The sequence below is a fragment of the Echeneis naucrates genome, chromosome 13, assembly GCF_900963305.1.
Source record: "Echeneis naucrates chromosome 13, fEcheNa1.1, whole genome shotgun sequence".
Classification (NCBI taxonomy): Eukaryota; Metazoa; Chordata; class Actinopteri; order Carangiformes; family Echeneidae; genus Echeneis; species Echeneis naucrates.
In genome coordinates, this window is record NC_042523.1 from 8,055,040 (window position 1) to 8,077,763 (window position 22,724).

General features: G+C 36.7%; 5 protein-coding genes across 5 annotated transcripts; 1 reads left to right on the forward strand and 4 right to left on the reverse strand.

Annotated features, from left to right (window-relative positions):
• Positions 1-47: 47 nt before the first annotated feature.
• Positions 48-1,299, reverse strand: LOC115053324 (olfactory receptor 51E2-like; the record flags this gene model as incomplete). Its single annotated transcript, XM_029517938.1, has 2 exons — positions 48-899; positions 1,258-1,299. Coding segments are annotated over 2 exons (894 nt in total), but the record flags the coding sequence as incomplete, so codon positions are not given.
• A 1,042-nt stretch (positions 1,300-2,341) lies between these two features.
• On the reverse strand, positions 2,342-3,634 carry LOC115053362 (olfactory receptor 2AT4-like). Its single transcript, XM_029517998.1, has 2 exons — positions 2,724-3,634; positions 2,342-2,372 (listed from the first exon to the last, which is right to left on the reverse strand). Exons 1-2 carry the CDS (start codon positions 3,632-3,634, stop codon positions 2,342-2,344), a joined length of 942 nt encoding a protein of 313 aa, XP_029373858.1.
• A 2,883-nt stretch (positions 3,635-6,517) lies between these two features.
• LOC115053449 (olfactory receptor 52N5-like) lies at positions 6,518-7,486 on the reverse strand. Its single transcript, XM_029518165.1, has one exon. It carries the CDS (start codon positions 7,484-7,486, stop codon positions 6,518-6,520), a length of 969 nt encoding a protein of 322 aa, XP_029374025.1.
• Positions 7,487-9,709: 2,223 nt separating this feature from the next.
• Positions 9,710-22,099, reverse strand: LOC115053076 (uncharacterized). The gene is made up of 3 exons (XM_029517642.1): positions 21,173-22,099; positions 12,055-12,298; positions 9,710-10,701 (listed from the first exon to the last, which is right to left on the reverse strand). The coding sequence occupies exons 1-3, from the start codon at positions 22,097-22,099 to the stop codon at positions 9,710-9,712; spliced, it is 2,163 nt and encodes a 720-aa protein (XP_029373502.1).
• LOC115052585 (olfactory receptor 10G4-like) lies at positions 13,147-14,073 on the forward strand. Its single transcript, XM_029516781.1, has one exon. The coding sequence runs from the start codon at positions 13,147-13,149 to the stop codon at positions 14,071-14,073; it is 927 nt and encodes a 308-aa protein (XP_029372641.1).
• Positions 22,100-22,724: the final 625 nt, after the last annotated feature.

Below are 22,724 nucleotides of genomic sequence, written 5' to 3' on the forward strand. Positions count from 1 at the left end.
TCATGCTTTTAGTTATAATATGCTTTTTGCCTATCCTCACATTCACATTAATGTGAGAGTTTTATCTCTATTCCAATTTTAGCAGTTTTCACCTTCTTAATCAAAGTCTGCTTGATATCCTTGGTTTTGAAACAATATATGATTGGATTTACAGTAGCAGGAATAAGACTGTACAACAATATCAGGAAAATGCGAACATCTATACTGAAAGAAAATCCAACAGTGTTTGCTACATAAACAAAACATCTGGGCAGATAGAAAAGACATGTGATAAATATTTGTGGGGTGCAAGTTGATAAGGTCTTTCTGCGGCCGGCAGCATTACACATTTTCAAAATGACCACTATGATGGAACTGTAGGAAAATAAGATGAATGCAAGAGGAAGCAGAAGACAGAACATAGCTATGCAAAGAGAAGTGACTGCAACTACTTGAACATCATCACCACATGCCTGACTTGTTATAGAAATGTGGTCACAATAACACTGAGCAATGATATTTGATTTACAGAATGGCAAAGTAAGGACATAGAGCACAACAGCTACCATTAAAGGCAGAGGTATGAGCCAAGCAAACCCACAGAGCACAGATATGATGTTGTTTGTGATTAGGACAGCATAACGCAATGGAATACATATAGCAATAAAACGATCTAGAGCCATTACCAACAAAATGAAAGAAGTTACTGATCCTAAATCGTGAAAAAAGAACATTTGTGTAAAACAGGCATAAAATGAAATGGTGGCATCTCCAAACCAGTATTTTGATATGACCTTTGGCAGAGTCACAGTGCCAAATGTTAAGTCATTTATTGCCAGGTGACAAAACACCAAATATGTTGGTTTTTGCAAAGACTTCACAGAGACAACAAACATACAAAATACAGACATACAAAAAATTTTTTCCCCCCTCTGCAAAAGCCGGGGGGGTGTAAATTTAGCTGTCTATTTGTTTATTAATCCCATTACCATGGATGTAGCGTGTCTGAAATACTTTAAGCAAATTTCTTCACATTGAGCATAAAAATTCGGTGTGGGAATCTTTTACTATCTTGATCTACTCATGATTTGATTCGATTCAAAACAATTTGATTCATAATGATTTCTACTTCAATCTATAGGTGTGCAAAAGATCCTAATGGTCTACTCCAGTCTGCTTTGCAAGACAGAATGACAAATGGAGACATGAAAGTGTCTTTTTCACATTTATTAGGTTTTTTAGGTTTTTTTTAACATTTATCCCAGCTTAGATGGAATTGTTGCCTAAAAGCAATCTCACATATTGCTTAAGTAACAAAAATAAAAGCATCTTTTTATATAAAAAAAAAAAAAAATAACGCAGTTAAACATGGGTTCCTCATTTTGCAAACCTTGCACACTGTGAAGCTCATGTGAAGCTCGGTCTTCCCAGGCATTCGGTAAATAGGGCACTATAAAATCTGCAATCACGGAATTAGACATTAAAAACAGAATTCATGAGGAACACGGAATTACAAAACTGGCTGACATTTTACATACATTTTTTTCCTCCGCAGGGGTCACTGATAATGCACGCCCCCATACCCATGAATGTATGAATGAGGCGGCTTGAGCGTTGTGGCGTGGTTCGATTCCTGATGGGGGCACCTGAACATGTCTAGGTTAATTGGTAAACCAGACTAGACCAGAGACAGGACCTCCCCAGAGACTAGACCAGACCAGAGACTGGGCCCCTGCAGAAAGTAGAGACTAGACCAGATCAGACCAGACACCTGACAACCCCCCCCCCAGAGACCAGATATATACAGATAATACAGACAAATACTCCATGAACAGCGCGGAAACCTAACCCCCAACCTTATGAAAATGATGAAAGCCTTATGAAAACCATCCTCGTTATATTCAAAATCAATGAATACTCCAAATATTGTTTCATATTTTTCTGTTATACTATCACTGGTTTATGTTTTTTCTGGGATTGTCTGTGTGAATGTGTTAATCACAATTAATTAAAAGGCTGCTGTTAATGCCCTCAGCATCTTCCTGTTTCCTGACGCTGCACATGTCATGGAGGTGACATAGTTTCCGATGTTCATTTTTGCTTGGAAAAAAAAAGACTGAAAGAAAATCCCTCCAAAAGAGCTCATTAGAGAAGTCATAGTAATTAGCAACTTGTCTGAAGTGGAATTTCGTATTAAGGGGAAGCTATATGTCTTAGACATTATGTTCCATCAGGCATATTACACTTTTATTGATGTGAAACAAATGTAAAAGACAACTTCAAAATATATATATACATTATGTAGATTGTAAGCAGACCATGATTGTGATAACCAAAAACTACATTTGTAGACGAATGATTCTTACCCAACTGGTTTACTGCTGACCTTTTGCCTATTTTTACTCAACATATCAGTTTGTAATCAGAAAAAAAGTTACATCTCTACTCAGCCCTGCTTCTGTGTTCATATATTACTACATATACAACAACCTTTCTTGATTCATTCATCTTATTTATTTTCTGAAATGATCACATAACATATGAATATTTCCCAAACTCCACAGAAGTCACAGTAGACAATTTCCTGTTTGAATACACACTACTAATTTGATCAATTAGATTTTAAGGAAAAGTTTTAGTCTTTTAGATGATAATTGAGAGAAAAAACGTTATTTGCTTTTTAGGCAGTAACAGATGACACTTTTTGTGTTTTTTGTCGAGCTATCCTTGTGAATCGCTTGCACAAGCTGTCTTTCATGTCTTTAGCTCTTAAGCAATATATAAGGGGATTTATCATTGGGGGGCTAAGACTATACAACATGACAATTACAACTCGTATATCAGTACTAAACTTAATTCCAACAATGCTGGCTAAATATACAAAACATCTGGGTAAGTAATACAGTGCAATTACAATTAGTTGAGTACTGCAGGTGGATAGAGACTTGCGGCGACCCTGTGAATCTGCTATCTTAAGTACTGCTATAATTATGCTGCAATAAGAAAAAATTATAAATGCTAGAGGCCCTAGTAGTGTAATCATTGCAAACACAAAAGCAGGAAAGCCATAAGGGGCTCTGTCAGTACAAGCCAGCATTGTTATACCAATATGATCACAGTAACAGTGATTGATTATGTTTGAGGCACAGTAGGGCAGAGGGTATGCCCTAATAACTATCATTAAAGGGGCTCCATTGGCCACAACCCAGAAAGTAATACTGAGAATGTAGATAGTGGAATTTTTAAGAATAAGCGTATATCTGAGAGGATAGCAGATTGCCAAATACCTATCTAAAGCCATGAGGAAGAGAATAAAGGAGTTCACTGAACCAAGATAGTGAACAAAGTACATTTGGACAAAGCAAGCCGTGAATGAGATGGTCCCTGATTGAAACCAATATTTACTAATGATTTTAGGTAAAGTGGTTGTGCTAAAGAGAATATCACAAGTACTGAGATTCAGAATTATATAATACATCGGCTTGTGAAGATTACGGTCAGTTGCAAATAAACAGAAAACTGTTCCATTGCCTATCAAAGTTAAGAAATAAACCAAGAACAATACAGCTGAGGCAAGACCTTGGTACTCTTGATGAAGTCCAGGGAATCCTGTCAGGATGAATTCTGTCACATTGCTGTGATTTCCGTTTAGCATGATGGAGCTGAACTTTCCTAAATACAGTGAAAAGGGAAGATAGAAGCACAAGGAATTTGTATACAACACATTGCATTTCATAAAATCTGTTCTTCGTGTGCTTGCCAAAATAAACCTTTGAATTCTTGAATCCTGAATGACGTGTAGCAGCAGTCTGAGTACACATACCTTTTTCAAACAGTCGGGTTTATGCTCCACGTACTCAGCTGCTGGTTCACCTCTTTAGAAAAAGTTCTGCTGCCTACCACGTGATCAAACCAAGAGCATCCACCCTGTTCTTTTATTCCCTTGACTTGTTAACAATCTTCCAACTAACCTCTTTCACTGCTATCAGTAATAGAAGTTTTATTTGAAGTAGAAAAATGTACATTTGTGAATTTTTAGATCATTGAAGAGAAGGTTAAACCACTAGAATCACTGTTTGTGTATCATTCTAACGAATACTATAATTTTATTATTTGTCAATGGGCATTAATGTCCCACTTTAAAGGTTATTATAGTTATTATTAAATTAGCCACATGGGAGAAACATTATATTCCTTTGAAAGGAAGACTCATGTTGGCTAACTGGAGCAAATAGTGATTTCTTAATAAAAGTGGATTATAAGTCCACAAGGGTAAATAGCATCTCTGATAAAACCCCTGTGTATACCTAAATTGGCACTGAAGGATGATTAATATCCCAAGTGTTTAATTGTGGTCTTGCAGCATATGGTATAAATATGGTATAAATTGTAATCTGAGTGGGTGAGTCGCTGCCTTTTGGTTTTCAGAAAGAACAAATACACACTGCAGTAAAAGTATAGAACTAATAATTAAAGATAATTTTATAGATTATTGTACGCTTCCAAACCTGAGTAGGGTTAGGGTTTCATTTCATGGGAAAAAATCCACTAAATCAATCTTGAAGCTTATGTAATCATTTGTCACTTCTTGCATTCTATTGTACAATGCCTTCTTTACAGCATTCAAACTTTTCCAACTCTATGGAACTTCACAAAGATGTCAGATTGTGCGTTAACCAACAAGTTGATGCTCAGAAAAATAGAGAGGTCTACTGAGATGAGTATTCACTGAGGTATGAAGACACTTAGGGCAACACTTACATGCACACTTTAATCAGGAGACTGTTCATGAGACACTCACTAGCACACTGTTAGAGCCTATTTGTGTTGCTGTGGGGGTAACAGCTTTAGAAAAGAGCCCCAGACTTAATTTGCCTCGGCTAACTCTGACTTGAGGATCCTGAGGTGCTCCCAGGCCACCAGCTTCTCAACTCTATGTGTGTCTGAAACACCTTAAGCAAATTTCTTTACATTGAGCATGCAACATTCATTTAGACTCAGGGATGGGAAGTACACAAGGTATGTTTATCCAATTCAGTAAATTCTGCAACCCCTCAAGACCTGAATTTCTCCGTATCCAAAAACTGTATCAGTCCAGACTGAACAACAGAAATTCACAATTCTGCAGTGGGGCTGGAGTATACCATTATTATTTAATGGTAACTATTATACCTTCACAGCACATTGTACAATAGCATTGTGAGATAGCTCTTTATTAGATATTGATATTTTTTAATCAGTATGTTTACATTTGGACTAGAATCGCATTTCCTGCATAAAAAATCACATGATCAGTGAGTAGCAACAGACTAGCCAACGTTATCTAGGATTTGTAAAGTCAAGTAGCAAAGTCAGCTTGTCAACTCGTCTGGTGTAACCCCTTCTTTCATCATGTTAATCTGTACAAAGACGGTATATAAATCTATGGAATCGAGTGATTATTACATCCTGATTATCACACGCCGTGAAGCCCTTAGATTGAAATGTAAAGCCAGCCTAGTCAGCCAAATAGTCGGCCTCATTTTAAAAATGATTAATCAATTATTATTATCAATCAATCAAATATTACATTGCATCTGTAACACTATTCTTTTTCCAGAGATTTATAAACTGTCTTTGATGTTTGATCGTTGAACAAGCTGGGAAAGTACAAGTCGCATAAAGATATTAAGTGAAAAGATTGGGAATCAACTGTTTAGCTTTCCAATTACTCAATGCAATTCTCAAAATTTCTTTGATTATCAGAAGTGATTGTCTTTTAAACTGACAACCAATAAAATAACTTGTATAGCTAAAAAGAAACATATATTGTAGCCTCCTGTCCCTCTGCAATCTGTGCGTCCAACTGTGGATTACTAAAATACACCGGGTTCATAATTTATTGGGAACATCTAGCTAAAACACAAGCTATTGTTTTTTCTTACTTCAAGACTTATAAGACACCTGAAAAAAGATGAGCCTTATGCTTGATTGCTGTAAAATTTCCAAATGCAGAATTAATGCCGTGTTGAGTGTTTTAAGTTTCCATGACAAACAGTATTTGCCCAGAGTGTTTCTCCCTTTTCTTGTGTTACAGCATACAAATACAAAAACACATGGAGGCTTTCTAGATGGAAATTAAAATACAAAAATTTATAGTAATAAAAAAAAAAACCACACACACACACACACGACCATGTTTAAATGTAAAATGTGATCAGTACACACATGGAAATTCCTCAGTCAACAGTGGCTATGGACCAAATATTTAGATTATTAAAGATTATTTATACAACACACATTTTGTCTGTCATGCCTTCATAAGATGTTAGGTATTTAATTTGACATTTGATAGGCATAGCTGTTCATGGTTCAGGGAAAATGCAGACATTTACTAAAACTAATTTCAACAATTAAACACTATGACTTGAGCTAAGCTACAATCAAAGTTATTCGTAAATTGTAAAGTTGGAGTTGTCTTTAATGTCACAAACCTGTTGAGGTAAAATAAATCATGCTTTTAGTTATAATATGCTTTTTGCCTATCCTCACATTCACATTAATGTGAGAGTTTTATCTCTATTCCAATTTTAGCAGTTTTCACCTTCTTAATCAAAGTCTGCTTGATATCCTTGGTTTTGAAACAATATATGATTGGATTTACAGTAGCAGGAATAAGACTGTACAACAATATCAGGAAAATGCGAACATCTATACTGAAAGAAAATCCAACAGTGTTTGCTACATAAACAAAACATCTGGGCAGATAGAAAAGACATGTGATAAATATTTGTGGGGTGCAAGTTGATAAGGTCTTTTTGCGGCCGGCAGCATTAGACATTTTCAAAATGACCACTATGATGGAACTGTAGGAAAATAAGATGAATGCAAGAGGAAGCAGAAGACAGAACATAGCTATGCAAAGAGAAGTGACTGCAACTACTTGAACATCATCACCACATGCCTGACTTGTTATAGAAATGTGGTCACAATAACACTGAGCAATGATATTTGATTTACAGAATGGCAAAGTAAGGACATAGAGCACAACAGCTACCATTAAAGGCAGAGGTATGAGCCAAGCAAACCCACAGAGCACAGATATGATGTTGTTTGTGATTAGGACAGCATAACGCAATGGAATACATATAGCAATAAAACGATCTAGAGCCATTACCAACAAAATGAAAGAAGTTACTGATCCTAAATAGTGAACAAAGAACATTTGTGTAAAACAGGCATAAAATGAAATGGTGGCATCTCCAAACCAGTATTTTGATATGACCTTTGGCAGAGTCACAGTGCCAAATGTTAAGTCATTTATTGCCAGGTGACAAAACACCAAATATGTTGGTTTTTGCAAAGACTTCACAGAGACAACAAATGCTAAAATGAAAATGTTGCCTGTTGCAATAGCTAGATAAATGACAAAAAGCAGAGCTGAAACAGGTCCATAATACTGTGGTGAAAGGCCAGGAAAACCAAGGATGAAAAAGCTTCTCATCCCTGTAAAATTTGTGTAAATCATAATCACCTATTTCATACAGCACAAAGACAAAGAAAACAAATCTTATGTAAAAGTCAAATTTCAATGCATCATATTTCCAATTCGTTTCCAATACAAATTTCTCACAACCACGACTTGTGCAGACCTGTGAAAAGTATTCCCAGATTTTGTAAGGTTTTACAAGGAAAATGCACAACTAACATAGCATATAATTGAAGTGAGATACCAAAAGCCCAAAATGTTGTGCTATCTAAAATCCACTCATGCAAAATTACTCTTCAAAAGTCTGAAGAAGGCTATTGCTGAGTGGAGCTCAGTATCAGTATTTAAAACCAAACACAATGTCTGGATGGCAGGCATTACCAACCCTTTATCAAGTTTGACCTGATACGGCTTGATATATCCTCACAGGAGCTTAACATTAATCATAGAGTAATTTTTGTTTTTGCTAGTTGTTGTTTGCAGCAATGGGTTTAACTTGAGGCAGAAATACTTTTCTAAACAGCATGAAAAGAATCTAGACATCACAACACTTTATATTTAAAAAGAATAGATTTTCAAATCAGTACTGAAGAAGGAAACAGATGAAAACAAATGGACCAATTCATGAAAATATTATGAAAATAAACTAAATCACACAAAAAAGCATACCAAATCAGTTTTTTCTTTTAGCAATTAATCATTTAAAGAAATCTTTTTTCATAAGGTTGGGGGGGGGGGGTACCACCATCCTCATTATATTCAAAATCATTGAATTCTCCAAATATTGTTTCATATTTTTCTGTGTTGTACTATCACTGGTTTATGTTTTTTCTATGGTTGTTTGTGTGAAAGTGGGCAGCACGGCTACATAGTGTCTAGCGCTGTCGCTCCACAATAAGAAGGTTCCGGGTTCAGTTCCCGGCCTGGGTCCTTTCTTTGTGGGTGTGCATGTTCTGCCTGTGTCCGTGTGGGTTTCCTCTGGGAATTCTGGTATCCTCCCACCATCCAAAGACAACATGTTTTGGGTTAACTGGTGTCTTTAAATTGTCCGTAGGTCTGAATGTGAGTGTGAGTGGTTGTGTGTCTTCTGTGTTGGCCCTGTGATGGACTGGCGACCTGTCCAGGGTGTATCGTGCCCCTCGTCCGGAATGTTGGCTGGGATTAGTTCCAGCACCCCTGCTACTTGGAAACGGAAAAGCGGTAGAAGATGGATGGATATCTGTCCAACAATTGAATTGAACGCAAGTAAACTGATGAAGCCCCTGAGATAAGCAGGCGAAACGTCTTTGACAAACCTAAATTCATTTGCATTCGATTCAATTGTTGGCTGGATAAGACTATGACCTGGATGAATGAGAATGTGCACAGACAAGATGGATCGATGTCTGTGTGAACATGTAATTGCAATCGATTAAAAGGCTGCAGTTAATGCCCTCAGCATCTTCCTGTTTCCTGACGCTGCATATGTCATGGAGGTGAATGATGATTAGTTTCTGATGTTCATTTTTATTTCAAAAGAAAAAAATGGACTGGAAAAGAGCTCATTAGACAAGTCAAAGTAATTAGCAACTTGTCTAAAGTGGAATTAAAATATTAAATTTTTCATATTAAGGGGAAGCTATGTCTTAATTGCACATTATTTTCCATCAGAAAGTCACTTCAAAATATAGATATACATAATGTAGATTGTGAGTGGACCATGATTGTGATAACCAAAAACTACATTTGTAGAATAATGATTCTTACCCAACTGGTTTACTGCTGACCTTTACTGTAGAATGTGCTAAGAGCTGTATTATACACTTCCTTGTTCTCCAGTGGTTTAATTGATTTCACAACCATGTATGGCATCACACCTTTAACAATGATAGCAATTAAATCCATAAACATTATTATTGGGTAAGGGTTAAAATGGTATTGAATAGCGACTCGGAATCTGCCCATGTACAAGTGCAGCTGTCAGAATCAGTGTTAGGAAGAGAAAAAATAGCTTTGGAGGCCTCCCTATAAAAGATCCAAACATCTATACTCACCCTGCTTCTGTGTTCATATATCACGACATATACAACAACCTTTCTTGATTCATTCATCTTATTTATTTTCTGAAATGATCACATAACATATGAATATTTCCCAAACTCCACAGAAGTCACAGTAGACAATTTCCTGTTTGAATACACACTACTAATTTGATCAATTAGATTTTAAGGAAAAGTTTTAGTCTTTTAGATGATAATTGAGAGAAAAAAAGTTATTTGCTTTTTAGACAGTAACAGCTGACACTTTTTGTGTTTTTTGTCGAGCTATCCTTGTGAATCGCTTGCAAAAGCTGTCTTTCATGTCTTTAGCTCTTAAGCAATATATAAGGGGATTTATCATTGGGGGGCTAAGACTATACAACATGACAATTACAACTCGTATATCAGTACTAAACTTAATTCCAACATTGCTGGCTAAATATACAAAACATCTGGGTAAGTAATACAGTGCAATTACAATTAGTTGAGTACTGCAGGTGGATAGAGACTTGCGGCGACCCTGTGAATCTGCTATCTTAAGTACTGCTATAATTATGCTGCAATAAGAAAAAATTATAAATGCTAGAGGCCCTAGTAGTGTAATCATTGCAAACACAAAAGCAGGAAAGCCATAAGGGGCTCTGTCAGTACAAGCCAGCATTGTTATACCAATATGATCACAGTAACAGTGATTGATTATGTTTGAGGCACAGTAGGGCAGAGGGTATGCCCTAATAACTATCATTAAAGGGGCTCCATTGGCCACAACCCAGAAAGTAATACTGAGAATGTAGATAGTGGAATTTTTAAGAATAAGCGTATATCTGAGAGGATAGCAGATTGCCAAATACCTATCTAAAGCCATGAGGAAGAGAATAAAGGAGTTCACTGAACCAAGATAGTGAACAAAGTACATTTGGACAAAGCAAGCCGTGAATGAGATGGTCCCTGATTGAAACCAATATTTACTAATGATTTTGGGTAAAGTGGTTGTGCTAAAGAGAATATCACAAGTACTGAGATTCAGAATTATATAATACATCGGCTTGTGAAGATTACGGTCAGTTGCAAATAAACAGAAAACCGTTCCATTGCCTATCAAAGTTAAGAAATAAACCAAGAACAATACAGCTGAGGCAAGACCTTGGTACTCTTGATGAAGTCCAGGGAATCCTGTCAGGATGAATTCTGTCACATTGCTGTGATTTCCGTTTAGCATGATGGAGCTGAACTTTCCTAAATACAGTGAAAAGGGAAGATAGAAGCACAAGGAATTTGTATACAACACATTGCATTTCATAAAATCTGTTCTTCGTGTGCTTGCCAAAATAAACCTTTGAATTCTTGAATCCTGAATGACGTGTAGCAGCAGTCTGAGTACACATACCTTTTTCAAACAGTCGGGTTTATGCTCCACGTACTCAGCTGCTGGTTCACCTCTTTAGAAAAAGTTCTGCTGCCTACCACGTGATCAAACCAAGAGCATCCACCCTGTTCTTTTATTCCCTTGACTTGTTAACAATCTTCCAACTAACCTCTTTCACTGCTATCAGTAATAGAAGTTTTATTTGAAGTAGAAAAATGTACATTTGTGAATTTTTAGATCATTGAAGAGAAGGTTAAACCACTAGAATCACTGTTTGTGTATCATTCTAATGAATACTATAATTTTATTATTTGTCAATGGGCATTAATGTCCCACTTTAAAGGTTATTATAGTTATTATTAAATTAGCCACATGGGAGAAACGTTATATTCCTTTGAAAGGAAGACTCATGTTGGCTAACTGGAGCAAATAGTGATTTCTTAATAAAAGTGGATTATAAGTCCACAAGGGTAAATAGCATCTCTGATAAAACCCCTGTGTATACCTAAATTGGCACTGAAGGATGATTAATATCCCAAGTGTTTAATTGTGGTCTTGCAGCATATGGTATAAATATGGTATAAATTGTAATCTGAGTGGGTGAGTCGCTGCCTTTTGGTTTTCAGAAAGAACAAATACACACTGCAGTAAAAGTATAGAACTAATAATTTAAGATCATTTTATAGATTATTGTACGCTTCCAAACCTGAGTAGGGTTAGGGTTTCATTTCATGGGAAAAAAATCCACTAAATCAATCTTGAAGCTTATGTAATCATTTGTCACTTCTTGCATTCTATTGTACAATGCCTTCTTTACAGCATTCAAACTTTTCCAACTCTATGGAACTTCACTAAGATGTCAGATTGTGCGTTAACCAACAAGTTGATGCCCAGAAAAATAGAGAGGTCTACTGAGATGAGTATTCACTGAGGTATGAAGACACTTAGGGCAACACTTGCATGCACACTTTAATCATGCACAGGAGACTGTTCATGAGACACTCACAAACACACTGTTAGAGCCTACTTGTGTTGTTGTCTGTTGACTATCATCAACCTAAAAACATGACAATAAAACAACAAGAAAAAACCCACATCACTCAACTTCTGAAACAAAACGTTTTTGATGGTAAGTTGCGTTGAACGTGACACCCCAGCCACCCTGCAGACAAAACCCTTCGGCTGCTTTGGTCTGCGATCTTGCTCTTTCAGTCATGGCCCACCGCGGTGCAGCGAATGCAGCACCACACCAGCTGCCCAAATTCTCCGGTCAATCTCACACTCCAAAGTTCCCTCATTCATGAACAAGACCACGAGAATCACGTTCTCTTCCACTTGGGAGAAAGACTCATTCCTCAGTTGGAGTGGGCAATCCATCAGTGTCCTAAGAACCATGCCCTGAGATTTAGACGTACTGATCCTCATCCCTGCTGCTTCATACTCAGCTGCGAAGCGATCCAGTGAGCGCTGTAGATCCAAGGCCGATGGTGCCAAGAACCACATGATACGCAAAAAGCAACGATGCAATTCTCCGGCTACCGACCTGCAACCCCTCCTCACCACGGCTGTACCCCAAAATCCTGTCCATGAATATCACAAACAGAATCAGAGAAAAGGCACAGCCGTAGTGGAGACCAACATCCACTAGAAACGAACCCAACTTACTGCCGAAGATCTACACACAGTTCTAGCTTTGGGCATATTCGGACTAGATGGTCCTCAAAAGTGACCCCCTCACCCCACACTGTCACAGCACCGGTCATACGCCTTCTCCAGATCCACAAAGCACATTTGGACTGGAAAATTGTATTCCCAGGCCCCACCAGGATCCCTGCTTAGAGTAAAGGGCTGGTCCGTTGTTTCACGACCAAGACGAAATTCACAATGTTCCTCTTCAATCTGGGGTTCAACAATTGGACAGGCTCTCCTTTCCAGTACCTTAGAGTAGACTTTTCTGACACTGGCACACACACACAATCCTTCTAAAATTATCACACCATTAAATCATCAATTGTTTCTAAAAAAGTCAATATTTATGTTACACAAACACATAATCATGGCATGGTTGGCATGGTTGAATCAGCGTCCATGGTAATTGGATGAAAGTCCTGTCCAATGAGTGGTTAGTATTGTGCTCACCCTTAAAAACCTGAAATTGTCTGATAAACTTCATTATTGAGAAAGTTCTTTGTGGAAGCTAAGTCAGAGACATTTCTGTAAGATTGTTCTTATTTTTGCATGTATACATAAGCTGCAACATGTTGAAGAATCGTTAGATAATTTTTTGCATTTTTAAGTTTTGATCTTTGCATAAAATGCTTCTTCAGAATGCTTCAATTACAGTGACAGAATTTATTATTGGTGGTTTTGATGAAACCAAAAGGCCTGTGTTAGTTGGTGTGGTTATATTGGTTATCTATGTTCTAGCTCTTGTAGCCAACATGGCAAACATCGTCTTCATTATTTATGACAATAGATTACGCAAACCAATGTATCTTCTGATTTGCAACCTTGCTGTAGTTGATATACTGTACACATCCAGTGCCAGTCCAACAATGATTGGGACTCTAGTTTCTGGTATTAAGACCATATCCTATGTACCATGCTATATTCAAATGTTTGCTTTCCATCTGGGAGGGGTGATGGAGATGTTTGCTTTATCCGTCATGGCATTTGATCGGCTTGTTGCTATAAGTTTTCCATTTCAGTACCACAGTTATTTGACAAACGCTCGTACTCTTGTCCTTGCATGTGCTCTTTGGATTCTTGCCTGTTGTTTTGTGGCGATTTTACCTGCAACTGTTATTCCTCTCCCTCACTGCCACTTAATACTAAAGTATACGTTTTGTGACTACCCTGCCATCATGCGAACTACTTGTGTTGACCCCAGTTACTATTTTGGTATGGTTACCATCATATTATTTTTTCTCTTATTTTTCACTTTCACTTTTATATGTCTGTCCTACCTTGGCATCATATATTTTTTAAAATTATCATCAAACAATGAGAGAAAGAAAATAGGCAGCACTTGTTTGAGTCATCTAATTGTGGTTTCATGTTACTACTTACCAATATTTGTTACGTCTGTCTTGACAAGGATAGGTGTGGTGTTAACTCTTGAGGAACGCCATGCCTTAATGATCGGGACCATCCTCGGCCCATCTCTTGTAAATCCTTTTGTATATTGTCTCAGAACAAAAGAAATTAAATGTAGGATATTAAAAATATTCCAGAAAATTTGACATATCTCAGTAAATTAAGGTGGCCTGTGAACTTGCTTTCTATAGAGAGCTGCATTCTCTCTTGGTCAATGTATGAGGCTAAAATGGTGGAATATATTTTGAAACAGATTTCTGCTCATGACAGGACCTCAGCGCTTTAAATTACTGATTGTTAAATGATGGATAGATACTCCAACAATGTAAAGAAGAACATTTATTTTATTGTTCTGATGAAACCCCATTTTTGCTCAAGTGCTGAATCAACCTGATATCTTCCTGAATGAAATTGATGTTGCTTTCTAGTGATTTGTTGTGTATATTGAATGCATAACTAAACCAGGGGTTTATAGCTGTCGCTAAGGAGTGTGTAGAGACCAGTCACTATTTGAGGCCTTTTGCATACTCTGTAGAATGCAGCTTCCTATTTGGTCTTTACTCATCCCCAAAGAGCACACAGAACTGACCCAAAAGTGGAATGCCACTGCATTTTTTTAAGGGAAAAACCCACACAACTTCACAGGAATTACAGACAAAGAAGCACACGTGACCTCTCAAATGTGATGGTTTAAAATGTCTGTGGTATTCTGAAAATCAGCACTTGTTGCAGTTGGACAAACCAAATGATGATCAGTAAAAAAACTATTAAAGGAAGAGAAAGCAAAAGAGCAAACCAAACAACTCAGTGTCATCGTCATCATTTTTATGAGAGCTGTTTAACAAAGGTTTCTCATTTTCAACTTAAGGATTGTAATTCATAGTTCAGAAAACGTGTTCAGTATTTAAACAGCTAATTTAGTTTTAGTAAGCCATAACTGAAGAACTATTGAAGACTATTTGAAACATTATTAATCAATACATTTATGGATGCAGTTTTTTAATTGGGCATGTTTTAGACTCACATGAAGTGTAGATTAGTCACTATATTATTTTGTGCATTTCATATTAAAAGCTGTCACTACTGCCAGCTGCTGGTGAAGTAATTGTCTATAATAATTTCTATGTAGATCATCGAAGTAGCACAAAATCAACGTAAATAAGTTATTACAATTGTTTTAATAATAATCAAAATAATAATAATATAATTATGTTCATTAGAAAGCACTTGTTTTACATCAAAATAAAACAATTGTTTTTCCCTTCTGTTAAGACCCAAAGTAATATAGAAATTGCATTTGAAAAGTTATATGTAACGTATTGTTTTTGAAGTTCTAATCTACTCATTTAAATTAACTAAAAACTGTTGCAAAAATAGACTGCTGTTTTGATTTATATTATCATAAATCGTCCAAACCACTGCGTCAGTTAGGCTTGCATTGAGAGTGTTTAACATAAACCCAAAAATTGTTGAGGTGATGAGCTTATGTGTTCTTCTACCAGGTCAGGGGTCTGCAACCTTTAGCACTAAAATAGCCATTTGGGCCCATTCCCACCAAATTAAAACCCGCTTGGAGCCACAAAACCTATTTGACCACTAAATTCAAAGTATTGCATGTAATTTCTTTTACTTATACTTTACGAGAGAGTGTTTCCTTTATGAAATAAAGTATGAACAGAAAATGACAGATTTTTTTATTTTCCATTTATTAACAGCAAACATCAAATTATTTTGAATTCTGAAAGAAACAAAAGACACTGGCAATTATACTTTTTCAACTAATGCAGGCCTTTTTGATTGATTGTAAAATCATAACATAATATAATGTTAATAAGGGCAAACAGAAAATGCCACTTTCAGTCATGTGCCTTAGTTCTTTCCTCAGGTGACGTGCAGAAGCCAACCGCTACCCTGAATATGAAACTCAAATACAGTACATCAGTTCAGGGTACGATATAGAAATATATATTTTCATAACAATGGCTAATAACGGCTGCATCAGCTACGACAAACAACCCTTTAGATCGGAGGGTTAATACTCCAGCACTTTGATGGAGTTCAGTATGGGATGACGAAGCAGAACCCAGGTGCGACTGACTCCGGGTGCAGTGCGTTTGGTGCAGGCAGCCTCCTCAGCTTGTCCAAAGCAGGCTGCTGTTGTGCCGGAGAAATGTAGTGTTTTACAAATCTGCTGAACATTCAGCATTATTATGTACTTTATTATCCTAGTTCAAATATGGAAAATAAAGCATGTAAGTAATAAAGAGAGTAAAATAACTAAATAGAGGAGTTAATTATTATTATTATTTTTGCCCTAAATATAACATGATTGCGTCTGCTGGCCTGGCGAGGTCCATGCTCCAGCCTGCAGTGCATGTAGGCTATCTGAAGCACAGAGGGATTCAGACAGCAAGCATCAAATCTCAGATGCTGTGTGAAGCCCTGCACTTGGAGCCTGGGGCAGACATTCTTCTCTAAGGCCCAGGAGGCATCTACCTCCCTGCAGCACATGCTCTCCTCGGCTGTGGTCATGGAATTGCATTTCCCACACAAAAGGTGGATCACCAAAGAGTTTCTCTCCCTCTGCAGTAGCACAGCACAATACCTCGTAGTGTTGAGAGCTATTACGAGTATGAGACACTTCATCAAGATCATTAATTTTGATTATTTGTGAGTGTCAATACTCCTGCCTGTAATAGATGACCATTAATAATTTTGTTCTGGCCTGACATATGATGGTAATCTGTGCAATATTCTGACGTGAACACAATATTCACTCACTCACTCACTCACTCATCTTCATTCGCTTTATCCATATCCGGGTCGCAGGGCTGCTGGAGCCAATCCCAGCTCACATTGGGCGAGGGGGGGGGGCGGCGAGGTACAGGCAGTCCATCGCAGGTGAACGCAATATTACATAAGCTAACACCACCTGCCCAGCTCTCCACTAACAGCTCTATCTCTCTCCTCTGACCATCTAATCTGCCCCTGCTCTCCTCCTGGTCTCTCCCTGCTCTCTGTGGCGTATAACAGGCTCAAGATTATCGGGCTGAGTTGTAATGGTACACATTTAACCTTTCTCTTGTGTCAAAACTGAGATTGGGATCCATTGTTATCCTATTGTTCAAGTTCTGCCTACGTCACTTCCGCCTTTGCTTTGTTGGATGCGGAAGTAAAATTTTCTCACAAAAACGACTCCAGAAGCCTAATTAATGTATTTACCAATATATTTTGAAGAAAAAATAGTTTCTATATTATTTTTCTAAACATTGATTCAACAGGGTCGGTAACCTGCATTATTCCCCCAATATGTTTATAAGAACTGGTTATATGCAGGAAATTGAAAGGTAAAATGAAATATGAATCAAACACCATTACTAGTTTTAATATTAATGATTATAACTTAATATATAGCCCCTAACCCTGAGGGAAAACCATTCAATTATCATCTGGCCATTAGCCCACACAAATGGTCTTATTGATGCTTTTTTATCCATATCGATAGATTATAGTGAATTTTAGGGGTACCCTCTACTCAACCAAAAGATTTACTTCAAATGGTCTAAGGTGTTCATAGACAGAAGACTTTGACATTTAATAGGGTATTTCACTTTTATTCATTTATCCCCAAATTCAAACAGTTCACATTGTAAATAGGAAGTGAGTACTATAGGTACTATAGGAAGTTTCTCTCTCTCTCTCTCTCTCGCTCTCTTTTTTTTTTTTTTTGGTCTGCAATTTGTCCTCATAGTTTATAACCACAGGGTGTGTAAACTTTTTAGATTGATGAGATATTAATGCACTTTTAGTCTTGGACCTAAATATTTTATTATTTCAGTGTATGTGTGTGACCATCACCAGCCCTTCCTGAAAGCTAGTTTATCTTATTTAGCATTCTTTTAACAATATTTGTTTCTAAAAGACATTGTAAAGTAAAATCACTCTTTAACTTCTACAGTGGTGTGTGTCTCTTAGTTACAACACAGAAAACAAAACAGTAGCTGTTTACTGCAGTTTGTCACCAAACCCTCTGAGTGTCATTATCAGGAGGATACCAAACTCCAGAGGGCTGAGTGTGACACATCTTTCCGGACAGTTCATAAACAAAATAGTCATTAACCTAATGAGCAAAGACAAAAGAAGAAACAGTAACTGCATGTTGGTATGACGCAGTGGCTAGCTGTGCCTCACCAATTAACAGACTTAGTTGGAGAACAGAGAAGGAAAGAGTAAATTAACACAACATGATTAATTCTTTCATCTTTGACATTTTATGATTATATGAATCAAAATTGCAATTGTACAAGTTAAAACACTGCAGATGGCCATTTTCAAGCCAGTCAAGTCAGCTATGATGATTACAGTGGCAAGTGTTTAGTTTATTATTCCCAGGCTGACGGCTAAAGGTCGACGGCAAACAGGACCAAGCAGAGGAATTGGACCAGATGACCTGCCTGCAGAGCAGGGGAGCAGAGAATCTCAGGCAGACCAGCTGGTCATCCTCAGTAATCCATTAGTTTGTTAGCACGAACCATGGACAATGGTTAGTGACCTTTAACAAGCAAGGTCTTGCATTAGCATTTCATCTGTACTAAAGGCAGAAACTGTAATAGGAGTACAGGTAATGATAGGTCGAGGGTGAGGAATGGAGCTTGTAAAGAGGAAACCCTTTAGTTGTCTTCTACCAGGAAAGTTTGTGTGTGTGTGACTGAGAGGAATATTTTCTTCTTGCCATTTTTATAATAACAAAAATATTGTAACATGAGTTCCTCCTGACAGATAGAGCCTGTGTACAGCAATAACATCATGTCATTGCTTAGCATACAGGAGAATGCAGCGCTAGTCAACAGACCCCCCACAGACTACCCAAAGTAACTTAAACATTATATTTGCTCTAATTATTGAAATTATATCATGTGTCCATCTGAACTGAAAATACTTTCTTGACATAGTGCACTGCAGTATCATTGTACTGATTCCCAACACACCAGTGTTATCTAAGCATTTCTGTGACATGAAAAGATTGCAAATTTTCAAGAAAAATTAAGAACCAAAATACACAATTAAAACCACAGTGGTAATAGAAGAAGATGCTGCTCATTGAAGTTTTCAGTAATGAACCTCACTGCTGCAGAAAAGTTAGTTTGGCCATCACTCACTCATCACCCAAAATTGAAGACAGGGAAACAGCTATACTGAGGGCTAATTATTCAAGTGGCACAGAAAAACATAAAAACTGAAAGTAAAACACAACCATCACACCAGATAAGAGATTTTTGAAAATAACAAAAAATGTTGCAGAAGATGTCAATGTAGTCCAGGCATTAAATTTCAATGTTGTATCAGTAAAGCCTCATAGAGACTGTTAAATGTTCTTTAACTTGGACACATTGATACTGTGTCAGTCATTTGTGAGATCACAAAATTTGTGCTGTAATAATTGGTTTAACCATAGAATGAAGACTTTTCTCTCAAAGCTTCTTGAAAAGGTGATGGTCAATTTTTCAAGTAGTAAATAAGTAGTAGCAAACTTCAAAGATTTCATATTTCCAACCATGTATTTCATTGACATGAACAGAAGCAGAACTGCTACATGAGGACTTTTTCACAGGCTGTGAATGTTTAATGTGATTCATCAAAAAATGCAAGTTATTTTCCCTTAACCTTCACAAAAATATTGCAGGACCCATAGTTCACTTTTGATACCTCCACTTCATGCCACAACACAGACATCTCTGCTTTGTGAAGACTCCCTGACAACAACATCTGCCTCTGTCGCTCCATCCAACACCCCAAGGCAACACTGAGGACCACATTTCACATTTTATTGTGTCTAATCATTGACTTGTCTTCAAACCAACTAAATAAAATAAAAAATATCATTCCAGAAGTGTAATCATATAATAATGATAAAAGCAAAATGTTTCTAGAGTAAATTTTTTCACATTTACTGCATTGTATTGTTAATTTCAAATGGATAAGATTAAGAGTTTGTCGCTCAATCCGCACCCAGTAACCCGTATTGCACCAATAACAACACTGTTTATCTCATCTGAAGGATAATACATTTGCTAAAGAAAACCTAAACATATCTTTTCACTGTGTTGTTACAGATTACTTAATGTGAGTTAATGTGGAACTATCAACATTGTCAGCTATTATTATTATTATCATAATCACTATTATTATTATTTATTTTAAGCAGTGGTATTTTTTATTTTTTTTTCGGGGGGGGGGTCAGCTTTTATTTCGACAACAGTAACTACAACAGTCACTTTTCTTTTATACTTTTTATTTCTTTTTTTTCCCCAATAGCAAACTGGGTAGTTTTTACTGTCCAAGTTTGTTTAAAGTTAGAATTCAATTTCCTGTAATAATCATGCACATTATCAATGTATCCTACAGGAACAAACACAGTGATACAAACAAGGCAAAGCGTGGTAAGTGGTAGAAGATGAATGAATGAATGAAGGATTTCAGTTATTCATTTATTTAGTAGCATTTTCTTTGAATTTCCATAAAATATTACTCTTTATTACTGCTCTGAGTTCAGTGTATCTCTGACTTAACAATGAATATACATCTGGCACCTTAAACCCTTAAAGCTGAAAGCCAGCCTCCTGTATCCTCTAGTGCCCTGAAAAGACATGATAGGGCGGTAAATCAAACTAAAAGCAACTCATCCCAACAGCCATAAGATCGTGTTCAGTGTGGACCAATGGCACCCTCTGCTGCATTTATATTGTGACTACAAGAAACTAAATAACCGAACAGTTATAAGAAAAAACATAACTTTTCTCAAGTTATACAAAACAAAACTCAAATTTAAGTACAGATTAACTAACTGCAAACATTCAAAAATTTTTCTTTTATCCACAAAAATATTTAAATTGGATGCAACTTCTGTACAGTCGCCATTGCACTAACTTGCATTTGCTTTGCAAGCATAGTAAAACACTGGTAAAGCAAATATGAGTTAAGTCCTGAAGATAATGCTGTAATTATTTAGCACAACCTACTACATACTACATTTAGAATAAAAAAGACAATTTCTGTTTTTATTTTGTACTGTAGTTTTCAAATTAATGATTTCAACATTAATGTATATCATAAACATTCTTAAGCTTTGTCACTTAAAGGGATTTTGTTGCAAATGTTTTGCAAGATGAATTTAATGTAATCGTAATATCACTTGTGCAAGTTTTAGATCACTCCACAATAATCACTGCTGGGTCGTCAAGAAGCAAGGATTTTATTCCTGAAGAAGTGCACTACTTTTTCTTTAATTTCTTTTGTTTTCAGTCCATAGATGATTGGATTCAGTGTTGGGGGGAATATTAATGTCGACACTCCAAAGAATCTTCTCAAATGTGGTGACATGTTAGTAATTCTGTATGATATGATGGTGAAAAGGCCCAGGCACTCCAACAGGAGGAAAACTATTAGGTGTGTAGCGCATGTCTGCAAAGCCTTGGTTTTTGTATCTGATCGTCTGGATCTGAAGCATTCGACAAGAATCTGGAGATATGTATATAGAATCATTCCATTCGCTATGATTTGTGAAAGAGCAACCATAAAAAGTCCATAAATGTTATTGATGGTTGTATTGGCACAGACCAGTGTCAGCAAAGTTGGATTGTCGCAGTAGGGATGACTTATTTCTGATCTACAGCGGGGCAAACGTAAAAGCAGAGTAAAAAGCACAGATATTAAAACAAAAGAACACATCCACACAGCTGTGATCATTTTCATTATTCGAGCATTCGTCATAACAGTGTTGTATTTCAAAGGGCAGCATATGGCAATGTATCTATCATATGCCATCACAGTTAGAATAAACACTGTACCTCCTGCATAGATGTGGATAAAAAAGGCTTGGACAACACATGCTGAGTATTGCATTGTCCTGCTGTTGGTCAGTATTTCTTTGATGACCTGTGGGAAAAGGGCTGTGGAGCCCATAAGATCATTAATCGGGAGGTTGAGCAAAATTAAATACATGGGTTGATGCAAAGATTTGTTCAGTACAATGGTGAGTATTAAAATAATGTTGCAAAAAACTATGATCATGTAGCTCAGAGTTGCAAAAAGAAATGCAGGAGCAACGCTTTCAGGAGGGAGATTAAAGCCACTGAGCAGTAAAGTAGATGATGTGTTGTAGAGGTTGTCCATATTTCTGCTCCTCCCTAGAATATAAAAAATTATTTGTCATTTCATTATTAAATTGAAAGCGTCATTTCACAGAATGAGGTGAGTGATTATTAGCGAAGAAGTACCATTGGATTAGAGTTTAAATGAGCATATAGTGTTACTACTAAAGCAAGAAGTAAACAAATCAACAATGTTAGGATGTGGTGTGCATTCAAAGATACATTTCATACATTATATCAAATCTACATAAATAGCATGCAATAGTAAGATACACTGAATTTACAGATTTCACGATCCAGCCACTTGCAAACTCACTATGTCATTACTACCTTGCACTTGTGATGCCGGAAATGGCCAACTGGTACGGTAAGAGCTTCAGGTGGATTACCAGTTATATAGACATGATTTCTGTTGGCAGCTCCCTGGAGCCGCCTAGCTATCCTAAAGTTTATCTTTTGATTGTCATGGCAGTGACTCACAAGCAGCTTTGGAAAAATACATTTTACGCTTGTTTCACCACTATCCTAATTCTTACATAAACTAAGCCAAGATGTTAACTTTGACACAGAATTTTTATTTGAAACTAATTATTAGTATTTATTTATAATACGTGGAGTATTTATAAGTATTTTTATTGTTAAAATAA